Raw genomic sequence first — 22,770 nt, 5'->3', positions numbered from 1 at the left:
TGACACACGAGACCATAGGACTAACAACTACAGTAATAGACGAATAAACTCATATTCTTTAAGTTCAGAGAGTTTCGGTAGATAAAACACAAAATATACTTCCACTCCATCTATACATATAAAACATTGAAGTGTCTCTTTGTAGTATCAAAAGAAAAATTCCAGATTTCGAGAAGATGATGTATTTGCGTTGGTGATAACGAAAATCGCATTTAATTTTTTTTTTCTGCCGAGTGTCTGTCGATTTCGACAGGACTTCCACAAGAGGGTAGTTGACATGGATAGGCATATTATAGGCATACTTTTTTTAATTCCGCGCTGTCCAAATGGCGTAACGGGTGGTCCAAATGTGCGTATTTGCTGGACAGCTCGTATTAAATAACAGACAATACCTTTACTTATATTCAAAAGTAGATAAACTTAACGCTATATGTCATCGCTGTGTAAAAAACATCCAAGAAACTAAGACCTTTCTGTTTTATTAATTCGAAGCCTTTCAAGTGTATAACATTTAGAGATATATCAGTATGTTAACCAGTTACTAAACAGTCGCAGGAAATGTACCAAACAGTCGGAAATGTTAAACCACAATAATATAGGTAAGTTATGTTTATAAATATGCAGAAGAATTCTATAACTATCTCCCGGAGACGCGGAGCGATTTGCTTGCATTTTTCATAAATGTGTAACGAAGTGATCGTAAATGAACTGGATACAATGATTCACGGAATCTAGGGAAACACAATAAACTGAAATACATTATTTTAAAAAAAATCTTTTAAACATATCATGATAGAACTATATTAAAGAAATTACAACTTTAGTTAAAACATAACAGGCTCAGAAGTGTAAAATAACGCCATCTATTGGATCTATTTAAAAACAAAGTTTCAAAAAATTAATTCTAAATTACATGAAATGCTTTCCTCTTTTAGAATATACATTCGGTCGGGTAAAAATAGTGAAGGAAATGAATAAATGTCTAGGGGTCTTCAACAAGTTACGTTACGGTGTAAACGCAGCCGTACGCATGCGCAAATCACTCATATCGGATTATAATTGAAATAAATCCGACTCAAACTCCCTCTGGGCTTGTTAGAAAAATGATTCTTTTTATCTTATTTCTTATAGTAATATGTTAGAAACTTCATATCTTTATACCATCTTTCCCGCCTAAAAACTTTTGTCTCGAACATGCTTACAGAATTTAGAATGCATTTTATAAGGATGTAGTCGATTTTGAAAATGGAATTTCTTTTTTTGAAAAACCAAAATGGCCGCGCATCCGTTAAAGCAAGAACGTGAGTCTGTGAGAGAAAAAATAAATATTTTGCATCGTCAATAAAATTTCGCTCGCTTGTATTTCACGCATGCGCCGTACACTTCCGGGTCGGTCGGCGCGCTGTCAAAAATATGCAAATTAATCTATAAAAATAAATTCTATTTAAGATGTTGATTAATGTTAGTATATTTTTAATAGTGATGAATTATTCGATAGTATTCAGGATGGTTTAGTGTTGCAGTTGTTGTGTGGTCAAGGCCCAGGGTGGTTCGTTGCGTCCCTGTCTAGGCGTAGAGCGCATGCTCAGTCGCGATGTTTATATTATTTGTATTTGAGCTGTGTATCACGTAAACTATAACTACCACAGGCGTAGCGCCAATACTGAGGGCCGGGGCCGCCCCTCCCCGCTTCGGTAGTTAAATATTTCTTGCTTATTTCGCCCAAGCATTGTTGTTGCCGCCGCGGCGAGGGCTGTTGTATTGTTTAGACGCGCGATATCCAAGCAAATATTTTAAATACAGAATAAATATGCCTCGGTTCGAATTTTAAATTTATGTTAGTAAAGGAGAAAAATTAAAATTTTACAATTCCGCGATAAAATGCAACGCGCTGCAGTGTAAATAAATTGCATCGGACTGCAAGCTGGGCGGAGCTTATAAGTGGTACTTTAAGTCGCTTTTCAGTGTTGTTCTATTTTGTCGTTGTTGGTTATTTTTTTATTTATCTTTTTAATTCGAGAGTTGTGTGACGTAACTTTGGAATTTAAACTTTTTACGGAAAAACCTTCACGGTATGAGATAAAACAAGTTTTATTATAAGTCATTTATTTTTTAAATTAATATACGATCGTGTTATTCAGTGGTATAAGGATTTAATATATCGTAAGTAAGATATATCTATTTTTAGAAAGCCATTTGCTTAAAAAAATATTTACAGCTTTAATTTAATTCAGCATTATTTAATTTAAACATTTTTTTAAAAATCACATTTCAAAAACAATATTGAAATTATCTAACCGTTAACAATATTTCCGAACGTAAAATAAAAAATAAAATAGATTTTAAAGATAGAACTCCACATTTACTATTAAAAAGTTTCTTAATTTAAAACTGGCCGCGTAAAAAGTTTAGTTTTAAATTGTAACTCATAAGCACGTGGCGCGGCGCTGATGTGCTACCGACCAATGGCGGCGTCGCTCATGAGCGGGGCCAATCGCGCCCGCTGTACAGCGCCCGCCAACACAGCTGATAAGGGACTTGGCGCGAAAATAACTGTCAAATAATTATTTTGTCACAGAATATTTATGCAACTTTATTATTTTGCGTTTGCGTTGTTTTCTGTTTTTTATCTTTTTAATTTAAGTGGTAAGCCATTTTAAATTATAATACACAACTGTCTAAAAATAATTTATAAACATAATAATTTTGTGACAATGCAATTAAATTTAATTTCTTTGCGTATTATTATTATTTTTATTTTCGATTTTTAGCTTTGCATTTGAACTTTGTCGATTTTAAATGTTTTAAGCGATGTTTATTGAATTTTATTTTTTCCATTATTAAAAGGCGTTCTCGTTTTGTTTTTTTAATTATCGTTCTGTTTTTATGATTTCTCAACATAACACACGATATACAACCGTCCTTTTAAATTCTTCTCTTCTCTTCTTTTTATCAGCACACCTAGATCAAAACATAAATTTAAAACAAAAAAAAGATCTGTAGATTTTCTTAAAATTAAATGACATCATTTTCCAATCAAGAATGTCGATAACTTTTTTTAATGTTTTTTTTTGTCTGTATAAATAGATAGGCTATTGTTTGGAAATGAACTTTCGTCTGTTTCCGATTTAAACACGATTGTTGTTAACGACTGATGTCCATAACTATTAGTTCGAAAACTTACGAACAAACAACCATCAGCACCAAAATTACAAAAATCAAATAGATACATTACCAGAGTTTATATCCTGTCCTATAGAAGTTAGTGGCTAATGATTCAATCATAACCTTTTCAATTAAAAAATAAAAAAAAATTTAAAACGAATCGGCCAGTGTCTCAAAATAAAGTAGGTCAGTGGTTCTGTGCTATCGGGTCCAGTTCTATGCCAGATTTGGTCGGACAATGCCATTTGTATTGTATATTTTATCCTCGATAATATCACAAACATTGTTACTTTTATAGTCTGTATTGTTTATTCAACATAGAATCAATGTTTAGGTTGCTTTTTTAAATTATGTCACAAAGTAAAGTATGAATATTTCAGAAAGTGTTATGAATGAATGTGGATGGCTACAAAGGAAGAGGAAGACCGAAGAAAGTATGGATGGATTGTGTGAAAGAGGATGTGCTTAAGAAAGGTGTGGATTCCTATATGACGGCTGATAGAGATGTATGGAAGAGCACATACTGTGTCGACCCTCCGTAAGGGATAAGGGCCAGTTGATGACGATAATGAAGAAATTTTCTAACAAACCTATATAAATCTTTATAATGCTTTAAACACAGTTATTGAAAAAACAGACTGATTTTTAAAATTAAACAAACGTTCAAAAATAATCCACAGATTATAAATTGACAGACAGAAGTGTAATTACTAATTAAAACTTCTCATTTCTATTGCATTCCAATATAATTTTTATTGGCAATTTTAAATACCTTTAACAGAACAAAAAAACAAAACACTTTTTTTTTTATTTCTTACGATTATCAAAAAAAACTTCAAGACCAATTTTATTGTAAATACAAAGTTTTTCAATAGTTTTATTGAACAAGCAATGAACCAAAACGATTAAAATCTCCAAAATATCTATTTAGGCTACAAACAGGAATGACACACGAGGGAAAAAACAATGATCATTTCTAACCTCAAATGTCTTAAGAGTTATCTCTTTGTCTTTTGACTCATTTGGGATATACATTCTCCCATTAAAATATGAGTTCCCATTCAATAACTAGCAATAAATGTGATAAACAGCATGAAAATAAACAAATATTTCAAGCTAGTTTTCATTGACAATCATTATCTCTACACCCGTAGGTTGGCGCACTGACGTCCTCCAAATAGCTCTATCATCCGCAATCTCAGTCACTCCCTTCTTGATCATGTCACTTCACTTCATCCAACTCTTTCTATGTCTATCTACCGGTGTACACTCATAACTAACATTCTTCCTGTTAAATTCACACACACCACACACACTTGAGTGCAATGATGGCTTATATAATATCTCAACTGCCCCCTGTATCATAAACTGAACAAAGTTATAGTAGTTTAGGGAAGGCTGAAAACCAGCGCGGCCTTCAGTGTCAAGCTGAAGGCCGTATCAGCTGAGCCTTCTCCTTTTGGCCAAGAATTTTTATCTTTATTTTTATTACAGTAATATGATTTGTAAGTTGTGTTCTTTTAATTTTTTTTTGGTCAATATATAGTGTTTTATTTTATTTTGTTTATTCATATTTTTAAATTCGATTCGTTTCTCTTCATAACATGCAAAAGCACGCTAACATTTTACTCATTAACAGTACTTTACCCCTTATAAATGGGTAGAAGTGTCTTTAAATACAAACGGTATATATGCACACATTTAAGTTAGGTGAGAATGTATATGTAATATATATGTAGGGAAATAATACAAAGACTACATAATAAGTGTTCATTTTAGTTTCGTACGAAATCGCGCTTCTAAAAGATAGTATCCTTAATACGAAAGTTTTGATGGTTAGTTGGATGTTAGCAGTAACTTCAAATTACCGTTATTTTATTCGAAAACTGTTGTTAATTTCGGTAAAAGCTTTTATAAAGCTTAGATGTAATAGAACTTGAATATTTGAAGTATTTAAGTAACTTACGATATTGTAATACTATAAATATTGTAGCTTTAAAACGAAACTTTTCAAGCAAATTTTCAAGATATAAGCGTAAATTTCTGCAACTCATAACCATAATTTACAGTACATTTAACAATAAAACGTTCATACGAAGCTTGTATTAGAAAGTCGGTATACATCAAACGGGCGGCGGTCTCTTAAGAGCGGGTGGGCGTGTCTCTGTTCAGCGGCGCGCCGCCATTGGACGGTACGGCCTCGCAGCCTTTGATCTCGCCGCCGCCGCTGAAAAGTGGGCACGCCTGGAGCTTTTCAGGGTACAAAGCTCCACAAATCGCAAGTTCAATTTGCTATGTGAATTATACGAATGAAACTTTACAAGTATTTATATAATGCCATTGTTATGTGTTAACAAATTATTATTATTCAGGGTTCAACTGTTTATTTAAATGTTAGTTTATTATATTAGGTTTATAAACCAAGTAAACTCAAATAAATTTTCTTTGATGTTAGTTTACTTAAGATTTAATAATAATAAACGAAAATTATTTTAAATTTTTGATACGAATAGAAACCGAATATAATTATTGAATCTGTTTTAGATAACTAAAAAACTACACACTAACACTGAATAATATTATTTATTAATATTTAAAATCGATGGTTGAAAGGCTATTAGTTTCAACCCCCTTTTTAGGCGATATTGACGATATATTCAGAATCAGCGAATATCTACCATTATAATAAAGGGTAAACACACACTTCTTTATTGCCTAAGATGTTAGCAATTACAGCATATTTTTAAATAATTCTTTCTTTAATAAAAAGCTCTACATTTGCGTCACGCTTTAGGATATATATTTTTTACGCCATTAAACTTAGGGGGTAAATATTTCCGATAAAAAACACTAATGTGGGAAAGAGACCATAAGCTGCACGCACATCAAGGTAGCAATATTGCCAAGGTTTGTCATGTCATGTCATTTTGACATTTGCTATTGATAATTTGACAAATGTAAACAACAAAATAAATTTTTCATAATTTCATGCGGATGAAGCCGCACGGGAACAACTAGTTCAAAATATGAAATGTGCAGAATTATAGTAATTTTAATATGGAACCGGTCTGAAAATATTTCAATTGAAATTATTTTTAGGATTTGCTTTTATGTTTTTTTTTTCTAAAAATGAAAACTTTAAATGGCTCTCCTGAACGTTTAACCTAATGGCGCTTAAAACAAATAGCCAGGGATATAATATTTATACTTGCCAGCTTTTTCAAATGGTAGGGGTATCGTTTATCTTACTTCTTACTAATATTATAAATGCGAAAGTTTAGATGGATGGATGGATGTGTTTATTAGCGTTTGTAGCCTAAACGGCTGAACGGATCTTTATGAAATTTGGCACAGGTTTAGAGCATAGTCTGGAAGAACACATAGGCTACTTTTTACTCGTACTCGTTACGGTTCTAATGAGATTCATTAATTTAGTTTTTTAATGTTTACTCGATCATTCTGCAACGGTTCAACATATCTTATTGAAATTTGGCACAGATATAAAACAAAGTCTGGAGTACACATGGGATAAGATTCATCCCCGAGAAATGTCCGGTTCCCGAGGTATACGTAACTTTTTGTAATTTATATGTTTTCTAATACCACGCGGACGAAGTCGCGGGCAACAGCTCGTTAGATATTTCAAAGTATAGAGTAATCTAGTATTTGTAAGATTCTAATGGAAACTTTGAATTACCAAGAAGGTTTTTCTCTATATTAAACTCTTATCTCAATAAAATAAAAATCCCTTTAAAAATATTAATCTATTTAATCAAATTTTAAATTTGATTTCTACCCACTCTACTTTTTATTCAGCAAATACGACGACAAAATAAACAACAACTGCAATTAAAAATTCATTTTCAGAATAAACTAAATTAAACCAATTTTGAATAAGAATGCAAATAATTATTAACTTAAAAATAAGTATATCGTTAAAATTTACGACTGATAGTTAAGTAAATTCAAATTAACTGAGCGTTAATTTTTCAAACGTTAAATAGTGTTAAAACAGTTGAAGAATTTAGAAAGAGAAAGAAGACATGCTGTACGCTGTGAGACAGGTAATAAAAAAGATATTAACTTGAAACACGTTTGCTACAAAACAGTAAATATCATTTGCACACTGAGTCCATTAGTTCCGAAACAATTGAATTATATCTCCTAAGACTAGTCTAAATTTACGGGAACACAGGCTTACTGGCGTCTTACTTACTTGCCAGAGATGATGGCTATACACTATTTCTATGCCCACGTCTGGAATGAAAAAAATTGCATTCTGACGTCGAATTTAATTAGTAATCTATATCTATCTGTACTAATATAATAATGCGTAACCACACTACTTTGTGGCGTATGATGTCAGCAATCACAGCATATTTATGAATAATTCTTTAATAAAAAGCCCTACACTTACGACGCTTTTGGGTATATATTTTACTATAAAATTTAGGCCGTAAATAAATTGGAAAAAAACATGTGGGAAAGGGACCATAAACATCTGCCAACATCAAGAAACGAAGATTGCCGTGGTACGGTATCCAATATCCAAGGCCTTCGTTGTCATTTGTATATTGTATATTTGAGTTCTGACATTTTCGATTGAGAATTTGACAATTTTAAACAATAAGAGTTTTTATATTTTAAAGCGGATGAAGCCGCGCGGGAACAGCTAGTTTATAATGATTAAATTTTTAAAACAATATACGGCATTCGATTCGCAAAAAGCATGACCTCATGCTTATACTTTGATTAATTAAAACAACAATAAGTTAGTTATTGGTAAACATCACGTATGCGGTGTAAGTACGTGACCTTACCAACTATGGAGTGCTCTTTCTGACATAATGATTTATTGCTTATTGAGCTGAAAATGGTGCTAAGAATATGAATGTATTACATCGGAAGCATTAATAACTTTTTTATATCATAAGGTGGCAAAAGAGCAAGAGGCCACCTGAATCCACCAAACTAGCGGAGGCGTTGGCTACCCTTAATCGACGGAGGAGGAGACGAACCTAAATGAGATATTTCCCCTTCCTATGCGTCTCCTGCACCGTCAAATCCACTTTTGCTTTTCATCCTTTTCTTATAAAGGAAAAGGGACTAAAGTTAGGACTTTTCGATAATTTTATTACTTACAATCTACTAGTACTCTCTCCGGATCGTTTCCTCATTCCTGAAGGTCGCTACCACTCTCCTTGTAAATTAATACTAGACCACTCTCTAATACTAGACAGTGTATTTGTTTACATGGGTATTAGTGTAGTGTTATTAGGTATTAGTAGATTTACAAGGGCCTTGCTAGCGAATGATTTAGCTACGATTATCATAGTCTTATTTGAAATTGTAAATACAGGATGAAGTTGCCCTTCACTCTGGCTCACAAGATATCTATCTGAAGCAGGAGCAACGTATGAAAAAGGAACATACTGTATGTAAAATGTGTTTGTATTTATTAGGAAAATTTAGTCATTCTAACATTTAGGTTTTAATCGGAGATGATAGATTAATTTAATATCATAGAAAATAGACCTATGTGTTCGGGAATCATTATCGCCCCTGTCTTATCCTACTCCCGTAGGGTCGGCGGACCGGGTTTTCTTCCTCCAAATAACTCCATCATCGGTCATCTCAGTCACTCCCTTCTTGATCATGTCACCTTTCACGCAATCCATCTCTTTCTAGGTCTTTATGTGTGTTCTGTATGGTCTTTTTTATAATTTCACGCCTTTTTTATACTTTTTTGTTTTTATTACAAATCCAAGACTGAATTTTCACCTTGACAAATACAATATATTTAGCAAGTTCATTGGTCATTCATCGGTATTCTAAAGTTCCATAAGTTTAAAATCAGGACGCGATTGAAAAACCGATACAATCTGCAGAGTCCTTGCCTAGCTCGGCTAGGTGACTAAACAATCTCAGACGTCACTAATGCATTGAATACAATCATTAAATGAGGATGTTATATAAAAATAATGTACATAACGCAGTTTACATTGGACACTTGTTATAACCGTCGTAGTGTTTATACAACGACACGTTATTTATCAAAACACATCTCCCGGCGGTGTTAGGTGACCTCATTTTGTAAACATATTTGCGGGGCTAGCGGGCCGATTGCAATAACACGCGATTAGTGCGATCAGGGTTCCTTGCTGCGAATTGTAACACCAACTAATTTAAGTCCCTTTCTCTTTTCCAACCTTTTTCTTATAATAAGAGGATGGGAAGGGGAAGTGAATTTGACGGTGGAGGAGAAGCATAGGAAAGGGAAATATCCTCTTTATGTGTGTCTCCTCCTCTGTCGGACACGGGTAGGCAACGCAACTGCAATTGCAGATGTCTATGGGCAGCGGTTGCTTCGCCATTTTGCCGGATTCGGGTGTCCGCTTGCTCATTTGCCACCTTTTGTTATAAAAAAAAACACTAAGAAGTACATACCTGAAACTAAACACAATTTTTTAATCACGCATTGATATAACACTCGATTTTTAGTTGTGCAAAACAGTTGTATTGGCAGCGAAACAATCGACAATCGCACAACAGTTTTGCGATAGTTCAGTCAAAGGTGTGCCCGCTCTAACAGTGGTAGAATCAGCTTTAACATCGTCGCACTAATAGCCCAGTTCAATATAATACCACGACTACACAGAAGACAGGAGTTAAGTATAAGCAATTCCCCGTTTTAGTCTGTTATGTGTGCTGGAGGCCTAGTATTAGTCCCTATCCCTTCACTTTTTACTTATAATGAAAGAATTTTTATAGGAAAGTAGATTTAATGGTGGAGACGCATAGGAAGGAGAACTATCCTCTTTATGTGTTCGTCAATTAAGGGTAGGCAACGCATCTGCAATTGATGTCTGTGAGCAGTCGCTTCGCCTTTTTGGTGAATTTAGATGTAATGCAAGAACGCCAAAACTTACGTAATTATTAAGGGTTGACCGCTTTTTAAATATTTACGTAACATAACAAAGGTTTATGATATACTTCCTCATATTAGATAAGTTTTATAAGGTTTTAATTAAGACGGAAATTTTTTTTTCTTTCAATTTTCTGTCGGGATTGTGTACCATATTATTGTGAAGTAAAGTTCAAAATTTGTAAGAATCAAATCTACTAAAGGGAAAAATTATGCTTAATTTGCTTGTGATTTTAGAAGTTTTTTTAGTCAACATCTTGGTTCGTTGTATTTGCATGACGATACGGAACTTCCAATATTTATGTTTAGGTTAGTTTTTTTTGGTGTTGTCTAGCGAAGTCATAAAAATTGGCACTAAGTGTACATACATGTGTGCAAAACTCGTTGGTTTATTTTAACAAACGGCTACGTGCCTAGTTGTTGTTTTATTAAACTAAACAAACATTAACGACTTGAAAATGTTTAATCATCGTACCAACGAAATGAGACGGACTATACGTTTAATAAAAGTATGTTGAGAACTTCAATGTGTTATACAAAGATGGTTGTGTCCTTGGACTTGCTGCACACAAATCCTTCTCGAAAATTCGAATGTTATATTACAGAATGGTTAAATATTTTGGCATGAGATTAATGTATTAACACTAGTTACAATCATGACCCCCCCCCCCCGTCTGAGCTGGTTAGTCAAGAGCTTGACAAAATATATTTACATATTTTGTCAAGCTCTTGACTTAACCACGACTATGTGATCCCCCTGGTGCGAAAGCTGGATCCGCCCTTAACTAGTTATGTTACTGGTATGTGAGATATTTGTTCTCCCGTGGTATATACAACGCCACTGGCAGGCGATTTCCAGGGGAGTAATCTTGAATCTGGTCCTGTTTGATGTATAATCTATTCTCAGGGTCCGGAGCCGGCACTGAACGCGAGCCCGGGCGGTGCTGCCAAGCCGCCGCTACTCAACGCATTCGAGCTGGACCGCTGTCTGGACCGGTAAGTCCTGTTTTAACTAATTCTCAAACTTAGGACCTGGGCTGTCTTAACATGGTGATGTAAGAGTTGTAGGGCATCCGGGCCCTTGCCTTTTTTGCAGTTGGACACCCAATACTATTGATATCGCCCTGGGTAGGAAAAGAGGATGTAGTAACCGTCTTATTTCTGTATTTTAGAGAGGAGTCGGGCAGGTGGGGCGACCCGGCCCGCCGGCGGCGGCGCAGCTCCCCTCCACGCCGAGCCTCGCCGCCGCGAGACCATGAGCCCCTCTCACTCGCCAGGGTAACTGATTTCATTCTACTCTCTACAAACGACAAATCTAGGGCATTAGCAAACATTTCATCTTTGAATACTGTTAGCAGCTGTCTCTTTTATCCAGCTTTTAGGTTTTTCTAATGGTCTATTAATGTACAGGCATCAGCCCCGACTTCCCCTACCGGTGGGTCAGCGCACTCTAGCCCTGCGCCAGTGTCGCCATCCAGCGGTGCGGGACCTCGGTCCCCATTGCCGCTGGTGGCACCGGACCTGCTGGCAATGCAGCTCCTCGACCAGCACTCGCAGCTGCAGGCTCTCATGAAACAACGCCTCTTCCATCAACATCATATGCAGAAACAGGTACTCAAAAAAAACTGGAAGCACCAAGTATTTTTATAACAATATACAAATAACTAGCTGTAGCTCGCGTAAAATTAAAAAATATAGCCTATGTTATTTACTGATAACGTAGCTTTTTAATGGTGAAAGAATTTTCGAAATTGGCCCAGTAGTTTTTGAGTTATTTCAATACATACAAAAATTCAAATCTTTCCTTCTTATCGTATTAGTATACTCGTAGATAAATATGGTATCTAGATGGTTTAAATTTAATTTTGTTACAGCATATGTCATCGGAGGCTGCGAAGAGGCAGCTGGAACAATCTCGGCTGCAAGACCAGATCAACTTGAACCTCCTCTCACAGTCGCATATGCAGCCACCTGACTCTTCTCCAGGTGAGGATAAAACAACGTATTTATATTCTTTCATCTTCATTTCGTGCAATCTATACTTAATATAATAAAGCGTAAACACACACTACTTTGTGGCGTAGAATCTCAGCAATTACAGCATATTTTTGGAATAACACTTTCTTTAATAAAAAGCATACACTTACGTCACGCTTTAGGCTATATATTTTCACGATATTAAGCTTAGGGGGGTAAATAAATTGAAAAAAACTTTCATGCGGAAAAGCGACCATAAACTACAAGCTACCAACATTAAGGAAGCAATATTATTATGGTAACGGTAATTTTGACATTTGCAATTGATAATTTGACAAATGTAAACAATAAAATATTTTTTTTATGATTTTGATTCAACAGCAAATAATGAAGCATCTTGTACAGGATCCCTGCAGCAGCAGCTCGGAGCGCAGCAGCAGCAGCTGGTGCAGCAGCTGCAGGCGGTGCAGCGCCAGTACCTGATGCACGGCCCACTCTCCGTGCCACCTAATGCACCTCCAGGTCATCTTCTTCTTCTTTTGTCTTCGCCTTTCCCCAGTTATTGGGGGTCCGCCTTCTTTGTCCTAAGTCTCCTTACAGCACGAATCTTAGAGGCTTGTTCGTCAAGTTTTATTTCCTTCATATCATCTATCTTCTATTTATCAAAAGAAAAAAGTAGGGAAAAGAAAATAATATAAAAGGAACCCATTAATGTAGCACAAGGCTTACGCAACAAAAAAAGATATAAACCGTGCAAAAAAGAGTACGGACCAACAGTCTGTAGATGTTGATTTAAAAAAAAACTTCTATTCATCTTCTAGCAGATACTATTTAACAATAGAGCCCGCTTTTATATATTCACACAGCCGGCTCGGTGCAATACCACTACCACACACAAGATAGGCATGAAGTGGAAGCAATTCCGCGTATAGTCTGATTAGTGGTGCAGTAGGCCTAATTTTAATCCTTTTCCACCATTTTCTTATATGGGAAGGATGAAAAGGGAAAGTGTATTTGACGGTGAAGACGCATAGGAAGAAATATCCTCTTTATGTGTCTCCTTCTTCGATTAAGGATAGGCAACGCATCTGCGATCTCTTCGCTTTCTCGGCGAACGCAGGTGGCCGCTCGCTCGTTTGCTACCTTATAATAAAAAATAAGACATTTGACAGTAAATTCCTTATTCTAATTGCAGGTCTGATGCTATGGGGCAGCGAAATGGAGGAGCACCCGTTGTTCGGTCGCGGAGTCTGCAAGTGGCCGGGATGTGATGCTCTCGCTGATGATTACCAAGCATTCCTCAAGTCAGTATTACTTCATCCACTAATTATCCATATCACATAAAACCCACTCATACCTCATGTATCACAAAATGTCATTTTAAAATAATTTAATTCCAATATTTATAAGTTACAAGAAGGACGTTAGTTATGAATGTAGTACACCGGTAGAGGGAGAATTAGAAAGAGATAGATGAATTGAAAGGTGACATGTCTGTACTGTATGCTTGGGACGTCCACTCCTGTCGGAACGACGATACGACAGACTTGCTGGCATGACGCCATGACAGTAGTAAACAATGTGGCCATACACTTCATATCTCCCTTTTTCTCTAAAAGAACAACTATAACATACTTTATAAGTTTCCCGTTGTGTAACAATTTAGATATCATATAAGTGTTATTGGTATTTTCCCATTCATTTTCCTCGTCGCCATATGTCTTCTTCTTCTTCTTAAAGTGCCTCTCCGACTAGCGAAGGTTGGCGGTCAGTTCTACAAATTTGACCTTGTCTCTTGCGAGGCGAAACAGTAAACAGTCGCTATATGTACTGTATGCTTAAGACGTCCGCTTCCGTTGGTGTCTCAATACGACTGACTTGCTGGCATGACGCCTTGACACAAGTAAACAGTGTGGCCATACACTACAATGACCAAGAAGAAAATGACTGAGATGACGGATGATAGATTAGAGGACGAAAACCCGGCGCCTTACGGAACTAGGATAAGGTCTCTTGATGTATGTTTGAAGCACGAAGTTGGACACTTGCAGGCACCTGGAGGCAGCTCATACCCTGGACGACAGGTCTGCGGCGCAGGCGCGCGTGCAGATGCAGGTAGTGGCGCAGCTGGAGCTGCAGCTGCGGCGCGAGCGCGATCGCCTCGCCGCCATGATGCGGCACCTGCACGCCGCTAGAGACACACACCATAAAATGCCACACGGTTTGAAAAATTCCCTTCATACTTTTTTACACAAATTAGTGTTTCTCCTACTTATTGACCGACTTCCCAAAAGAAAGAGGTACTCATTTCGTTTGTATGTTTTTTTTGTATCAGTAGGTGGTGAGCAGTTGGTTGAATTCGCTAAAATCGCGAAGCGATCGCTGCTCATAGACTTTCGCAATTGAAGATGTGTTGCCTACCCTTAATTGAGCGCACATAAAGAGGATATTAAGAATAAGAATAAGAATATCTTTATTTAAGAAGAAGAAAAGGGTAGAAAGGGAAAAGTACTAAAACTACGTTATTTACGATTTCACATTTTAAGTCAAATGCACAGACATCTGAATTCGATAAAGTAGCGAAGCGATCGCTGTTACAGATGCAATACTTTTAATCGACGGAGGCAGAGACGTATAAAAAAGATATAATATTCGTGTCTTTAACGATAAGAATCTTGAACTCTTAATTCGACGGAGTTTTTAGTATCAAATAAAATATTGTATATTACCAACATACAAAATCAAAAGCTCACGTATTTTTCTCTTAACTTTTTTTAATTTAGTTGTTTGTCACATATATTAGTAATTTTTTTCATTCAACATAGGACAATTTATTTCAAAGGTAGCGCAAGTGAGGGCGCATCTCCCGGCCCCGTGCGGCGGCGCGTCTCCGATAAATCTGGTGTTGCCATCGCTGGTGGTAAGTTTTCACAATATTTCTATGAAATCTGTTTTTTTTTAAGTAATTGATATATTACATACTTTAAAATATCCATCTTTATTGCTAAGGTCTGCCTTATATGCTCGAAAGAGCAGGATTAGATGTTCAACAAGGTAAACGCTTATATTCTAGAATGATCTATTTAAACTTTTAATAGCTTTCGTCTGCGACTCCGTCCGCGTGGCATTAAAAAAATAAAGAAAGTAACCTATGTGATCTTCCAGACTCTTCTACATTTATGCCAAATTTCATCCCGATCAGTTCAGCCTTTTAGGTTAGAAAGCCGAACAAACCGTCAATCCAAACTTACGAATTTGTAGTATTAGTAAGATATTTATGATTTATTGTATTTTCCAGAGATACAACGCAACCGCGAGTTTTATAAGACAGCGGACGTGCGGCCTCCGTTTACTTACGCCTCGCTTATTCGTCAGGTATGTGTTTTTACTTTATTTTGTGATGAATAACATTTTTTTTCCAGAAATATTTATTTATATTTACTGAGTAACATTTTCCACATAATTTTTCTATGGTCTTGTTTTGTAAATCCATAAATTTAGGTTATATCGAAAACTTTTGTAAAAAATTGCTATTATTTTTTTAAAGTGACCTTAATAAAGTTCATTCTCAGATGTAAAATTAATTTACTCATATTGAAAACTCTCAAAAAACTTCTTTTCTATACTTACAAGTAAATTATATTTTCCAGGCCATTATCGAATCTCCGGACAAACAACTCACATTGAACGAAATCTACAACTGGTTCCAAAGCACATTTTGCTATTTCCGACGAAATGCCGCTACTTGGAAGGTAAGATTTTTAAAAAATAATAATTTAAAAATGACAAAATAAACATTATACGTTAATAATATTTTTTTCAATATGCTATATGTAATTATATGATGGAAATAAGGTAACCTGTGGTTTTTCAACCAATTTACATGTTATTTGGACTCGTAACGCTATTTTTTACTAAATACAGGTTTTAAGTTACATTCAAACGTTATTATTATTGTTTTAAAATTATATATTTGTACTAAAATAATAAATCAACAATATTCGATATGACTAAAATTGTTATAGTTAAATAAAAGACTATCTTCATGAGATTTAGTAAAGCTGTCCAATTAATCAATTAAATTAGCCTAATGAAATCAACATAAGGACAACAAAAAATAATTCAATTTTTATAATAAACAATACAACTCTGTGTAATGAAACAGAGTAAAGGCGTCACAGTGTAACCAGATGAGAAAAACTATAAGAACCTTTTAAAAATAAGGCTAGGCTTAAACTATACGTAAAATATAATCGGGAACAAAATAAAAACATGAGAGAGCGTGAACAAACAGAACGCGGTGCGTCACAACTTGTCGCTGCACAAATGCTTCATGCGAGTCGAGAACGTGAAGGGAGCTGTGTGGACTGTCGACGAGGTGGAGTTCTACAAGCGGCGGCCGCAGCGAGCCGCGCACGCGCCCGCACTGCACGCGGGGTACGGCCCCACGCGGGACTACAACACATTTACACCAAACACGGTTACACATTTACGCCAAACACAGTTACATTTACACGAAACACGGTTACATACTTACATCAAACACAATTACACATTTACTCCAAACACAATTATACACTAACACCAAACACAATAATATTTACTAAGTATATGGTTACATATACCAAACATAGTTACATACTTACATCAAACGCAATTAAACAATTACATTAAACACAATTATACATTTACACAGGACATACTTATACTAAATACAATTACACACTTACACCAAACACAGTTCAATTTTCAATAATAACAAAATTACACTAATTTACATATACTTTTACAATAATAATCACCGACATTGTACAAACTCACACGGAAATAAACAAACTTTCGACATGCACTGGACCCACAAATGACACTTTCACTACACACAATAACACTGTGCATAGATACACTGAGCAAAGCCTTGATTGTACAAATTACACAATGAACATACTACTGAACACTGCTCACTACACACTTGCACTAAACACATTTAAATCGAACACTTGGCTTATTTTAAACAGCCAATCTCAATGAACTCAATTTTTACATATCAAATTTTCTATCATAACAAATACTATATACACTTGCTCAATTTTACAATATTTTTATGTCTTCAGAGTACACATTTGCACCATTTTATCACGTGTTTAAACCTATGAAATCATTACTAATTACATAATATTCAGACGCATTTCACACATTTTAATGTGCTACTTTACTACACAATGATACTGTACACACTTTCATTACATTATTTAATGTATGTGTGTAAGTAAATTTAATGAGAAAAAAAATAAGATCTGGAAATATTCCTGGTACTTTATCAAACCATCATTAGTCGACTGAACCTACTCAAAATGTACGATATTCTACTATGATTCTATACACTGGAACTATATGTACACTAAACTTTATAAATTTATACACTAAACTATTCTGAATACATCAAACTCGACTATAAATCTATACACTAAACTGAACTATAATTTTATACACTAGACTACTCTGAATACACTAAACTCAACTATAAATCTATACACTAAACTACTCTACGTAAACTAAACACAACACAACACTAAACTACACCATACATGTGAATACACTGAACAATTTTCTTCAACATAAATTTTCTACGCACACTTGTCACTAACGATTTATTCTATTCCACATTCCATCTACACTTGATCCAACATTATTAATCTCCTCTTTTAAATATTTTCTATCTAATCTAGACATTGTGCCCTAACTCTTATTGTGTAAATAAACGTTTTTATCTCGTTTCAGATTTTTGAATTTCGTAATTATTTGTGTAGTGAATTGTATATGATTTGTAAGCGACGTCACCACTGCCACTGGCGCACTTTGTATGAATGCCGTGTTGACGCCGCACGTTGTGGGGTCTTGTTATCGTATTTAGGTATCGTTTATTGTGTGTTCGTGGTTTTCAGCGGAACGGTGAATAACGTTTTTTCTCGCTTGCCTATTAACCTCGCTCCTATCTTCCGATTCCTATGGGGTTTATCTCTTCTTGGGCGATTCCTGCATGGTTTTAACTCGATCTCCACGACGATCTTGATGTGCTTCCATCGTACGATTGGAGCACATCTGTTGGGATGAAAGTTAATCGATTATTGAATTTCAGATCGATTTACGAATCGAGTTTTAAGTGTTTTGCTAAAGGGAGATGAATTGTAGAATGCGATCCGGACGAACCTATCCCTGCACAAATGTTTCGTCCGCTACGAGGACGACTTCGGCTCGTTCTGGATGGTGGACGACGCGGAGTTTGTGAAGCGACGGCACCTGAGCAGGGGCCGGCCGCGGAAATACGAACCCTCGCAGGGGCCCAACGCCACCCAACAGTAAGGGCCCAACGATGCAGCAAACGCGAACGTCCAACGAATCTTATATCGGGACTAAATTTCAATGGACATTTCATCAAATTGTGCAAACCTTCAAATCCATCAAAATTGTTATCAAATACTTTGTTGTTATAATTAAAATTTTAGTATCAATAATATACATTTTAAAGTTCATATTAGAATCGTTGGACGATCGTGTCCAATAGTTTAAATGTCTGTGAAAAATATGGAATAAACCAAAAATTATATTGATTTAAGTTAAAAATCAATCATGAATATAATTTGAATAATTTTTGGTTTTGTTTTTCTAAATTAGATCGATGTTTCTACCATAATGTCAAGTGTATAATTGTGAAAGCTTAGATAATATATTCAAATGTTATGTTAGATTGTAACTAGTTGAACACGTGATTATAACATAATATAGTAAGATACTATTCGTACTTAAGTTTCTTTAAATTAAGTAAAAAAGTATAACAGCACTAATATTAACATGAGAATGTAACTTTAACGGAGTCATTTTTTCCATATTATACTTATCGACAAAGCCCCTTGTATTTTTTTTAAGTCGAATAATCGGTCATATCAGTAATAACCACTTAATTTGTTTTTTTCCAAAATCTTGTAAATGTCAAGTATATTTTGTGGTATTCAAAATGTTTAAGAAACCTAAGTACATAGTATTCTAGACTACTAGAGTGCGAAGCTATAACCCAATTGTTTTGCTATAGTTTTAACATCACTGTTATATCGAATTCTAATAGTAGCTTACAATATGTTGCTATTGTAAAAAAAGTTATGTTTTAATTTGTACTTGATACGTGAAATGAAATAAACAAAATTGTTTGTTTACTATAAACTGCATGCAAAAAGATTGTAAAAAGGATCGTCGTTGGACACCCAAGTAAGAGTTAAAAGATTTATCTTTTCCCCAAAACTTTATCTTTTGCATGTAAATTCCCATCTTCAGGTGAGTCCCGCTTTTTATGCTTCGGTCTTGCATTTGTCGCATGTTGAACTTTTTATATCTTTATCTGCTTGCCTTTTTATTCTATTTACCTTTTTTATCTTTTTTTCAAACACGATACAACTTTAAACTCCTTTACATTCTTAATTGGATATTTTTATAAACCAAATTCGACACTATACAAATAACACAACAAAATACACTATTTATTTTTTACAAACAGAAGAATTCTGGGGTATGATTTTAATTTTTATAAAACACATGTGAAAAAAATGTCTCTTTGTATATTTTTTAAATCCTCCAATAGATTACCCAGAGTTTAAAATGATGTATTTTTTATGTAATATCGGTTTTTTATTAGTTAAATAATTTGGCAGATTCATGGGCGCTCAAAGCCCTCCAATGATGTCGAGCCCTCACGGCTATAGCGAGGCGTTGAAACGTAATCTTCAGGTAAATACGTAACAAGTTGCTTTGTTGTATAAAATTTAAATGAAAATTCTGTGTTTTTAAGTAAATTCTCGATCATCTAAAAATCATTTTATCACAAAAAAATTTTTGAAAAACTTTTTTGATTTTCAAAAAATCTTAAATTGAACCATATAGGTATTCGAATTAATTTAATTTTCGATTCATAAAAAGTTTTTATTGCTATTCTTATTAATTACAACATATTTATTTCGATTAGTACTAATTTTTTCTAATTTTTTTGTCAGGGCATGATGGAAGATTGCAACCTGTCCTACATTTCTGGCGAGGACCATATGATGCAGCCAGAGGAATATCCCTCTTCCCACGATGATTACAGGTACTAACGACTGTTTATAATATTTTAACTCTGAAGGAAACCAAGAGAACATTAAGTATTTTAACCTACATTGAAACATTTTAACAGTGGTAGTGCCCGCTTTAACATGTTAGCACTGCAGGGCACGCCCCCAGTAATACCACCACCACACAGAAGACAGGCGTCAAATGACAGCAATTCCGTGTTTCGTCTGATGAGTGTGGTGCCGGAGGCCTAATTTAAATCCCTTTTTCTTTAGCACTCTTTTCTTATAAGGAGAGGATGGGAAGAAGAAGTGGATTTGACGGAGGAGGAGATGCATAGGAAGCGGAAATATCCTTTTTATGTGCTTCTCCTCCCCTGTCGAATAACGGTAGGCAACGCATCTGCAATTGCGGATGTCTATGGGCAGTGGTCGCTTCGCCATTTTGGCGGATTCAGGTGGCCGCTTGCTCGTTTGCCACCATATGTTATAAAAAAAATGTTATTTCTGATTAAAATCTGCTTATCGAATTCTCAAGAAATGTATTCCTTGTTTCACTACTCAAAATTTTATTTTGGATAATGCTAAAGCATGTAGGAGCCTTAATTTAGACTGATAAGTCCAAATTAGGCGCATTGAAAGAAACCTGAACAATCTATACTTATATTATAAAGAGGAAAGATTTATGTTTTTGTATGTTTTAAAATAACCCAAAACTACTTGGCCGATTTCAGAAATTCTTTCACCATTATAAAGCTATGTTATCATTAATATCTTAAATCTATGTTTGTACAGTCGTCCTACGATGATGAACGGTTACGGGGGTAGCAGTAGTCATGATAAAGCTGAGGACTTGAGCGGCGGCGACGTGCAGGACGTCAAGCCTAACATATACGCTCTCAAAAACGAGATGCAAGCCTCTGATTATTCTAACAAAGGTAATACACTTTTTTAACTTATTTCCTTTACTACACGTAACGTGTAACGTTAAATATAAATTAAATTCGTCTAAAATAATTCAACGTTAGCGTGATTTATCTTGACTTTAACGCCATCTGTTAAGTCGTTTTGTTAACAATCGATTTTAATCATAAAAACCTGACATGACAGTGGTAGAGACCAGCAACTTGCAGGTAATTAGTAAAATACTACGACCATACAGAAGATAAGCGTGAAGTGGAAGTAATTTCGCGTACTATCTTTTTTATATTATAAGGTGGCAAACGAGTAAGTCACCTAAATCCGCCAAAATGACGAAGCGACCGCTACCCATAAACGCACATAAAGAGGATATTTCCTCTACCTATCTATGCGTCTTCTGTCAAATCTACGTTCCCTTTCCATATTATTCTTATAAGAAAATGGGAAGGAAAAGGATTAAAGTTGGGTGTCCGGTACAGTCTGATGATTGTGAGATCCAGAGTTCGCTTTCAGTCTGTTTCCCTTAACATCTTTGTCTTAAAAGAAAATAGAGGGAAATATCTTCTTTCTGTGTGTTTCTACCCTTAAACATAGGTAACTCCAATTGCGGACATCTCTAGCATTTTCAGGTGTACACTTCACAAAATTAAAAAAAAAACATTGCTCCACAGATTACACTAATCATAAAGATTCTTCAAGCAATCGCAATGATCCTAGCCCATATGAAGACTATACTCGTTCTGACGACAGATACAGACCGTCTATGTCCCACGTTAAAGACGAAGCTGAGAATTTGTCACTAAACGAACAGAGATCTGAGTAATTTTCATATTCGAGTGCTCTCTAACAACGAAATCAAAGACCTTAAAAAGCAATACGCAATTAGCTAGTTTATAAACTCCTTTCCGCGTAGAAATAGCTTTCTATAATCACAGTATGTAATACTTCTACGGGTGTAGAATTTGGTATAGGTCATGTGTTCAGGAGGAATGTTACGATTAGACGAATGTAGTACCCTAGTTATGTTAAACCCGGTTTAACGGGACATTTTCAAGTATTATAGCTTGTATGTTAATCATTTCGTTTACTTGTTTAAGTTTAGGGAGAGTTTCGAATTGTTAGATAGTAGGAAGGGTCAGTCCTTCGACCTTTAAAGGTCCATATCAATATTTAGAAAGTAAATATTTAATCATTTGTATAAAATAAGAACAATAAGTAGGTGTATTTGTTTACAGTATGGTACATAAGTTGATACGCATAGCGTTGTGTTTGTTCACACAATTTGTGGTTACTTATTTTACAAATTTTAAACATAGATAATAGATCTCAACAATCCACATCTGTGCAGCTCACAAAATAGGGTTGCCATTATATTTAACAACCATAAAGTCTAAAAAAATTTCAACGCATTTTTTTTCCATTTTTTCAATTAACCCTTAAAAGCCTGATTTTTTAAATCTAATTAAAAAATTAATAAGTGTAGCCTTTACTGTGTTTTTTTTACTAAAGGGGAAAAATAGTAAAAAAATCAAAACGATGTTTTTTATATATTTTCGTGACATGCTCCTTTTTGTTTTCTAAATTGAAGATTATCAGTCAAAGGTAAACCGCCTAATAAAATTTAACACCGGTAACTTTGAAACTTAAGGCTTAAGGGTTGAATTAACTCTACAGTTAAAGTGTATTTTT

The 22,770-nt window shown here is 35.0% G+C and overlaps 1 protein-coding gene across 2 annotated transcripts in view; it reads left to right on the top strand.

Moving 5' to 3' along the window:
* LOC106111434 (forkhead box protein P1) overlaps positions 1-22,483 on the top strand; it is a 56,313-nt gene extending 33,830 nt beyond the window's left edge. Inside the window, exons 1-16 of one of the 2 annotated variants that reach the window (XM_013293527.1) lie at positions 7,137-7,229; positions 10,998-11,086; positions 11,263-11,368; positions 11,501-11,701; positions 11,965-12,076; positions 12,473-12,589; positions 13,263-13,371; positions 14,119-14,288; positions 14,910-14,987; positions 15,366-15,442; positions 15,718-15,819; positions 16,362-16,504; positions 19,768-19,843; positions 20,107-20,198; positions 20,956-21,098; positions 21,753-22,483. In XM_013293527.1, coding sequence (XP_013148981.1) covers positions 7,209-7,229; positions 10,998-11,086; positions 11,263-11,368; positions 11,501-11,701; positions 11,965-12,076; positions 12,473-12,589; positions 13,263-13,371; positions 14,119-14,288; positions 14,910-14,987; positions 15,366-15,442; positions 15,718-15,819; positions 16,362-16,504; positions 19,768-19,843; positions 20,107-20,198; positions 20,956-21,098; positions 21,753-21,904 — 1,788 coding nt within the window. In that variant the 5' untranslated portion in view covers positions 7,137-7,208 and the 3' untranslated portion in view covers positions 21,905-22,483. Of the gene's footprint in view, positions 1-7,136; positions 7,230-10,997; positions 11,087-11,262; positions 11,369-11,500; positions 11,702-11,964; positions 12,077-12,472; positions 12,590-13,262; positions 13,372-14,118; positions 14,289-14,909; positions 14,988-15,365; positions 15,443-15,717; positions 15,820-16,361; positions 16,505-19,767; positions 19,844-20,106; positions 20,199-20,955; positions 21,099-21,752 lie in introns of those variants that run through there. The other variant, XM_013293526.1, reaches the window with a different exon arrangement.
* Positions 22,484-22,770: the final 287 nt, after the last annotated feature.

Source organism: Papilio polytes, unplaced genomic scaffold, assembly GCF_000836215.1.
Source record: "Papilio polytes unplaced genomic scaffold, Ppol_1.0 DF824169.1, whole genome shotgun sequence".
NCBI lineage: Eukaryota > Metazoa > Arthropoda > Insecta > Lepidoptera > Papilionidae > Papilio > Papilio polytes.
The sequence above is the reverse complement of the archived record's forward strand: the minus strand, read 5'-3'. Positions and strand labels throughout refer to the sequence as shown.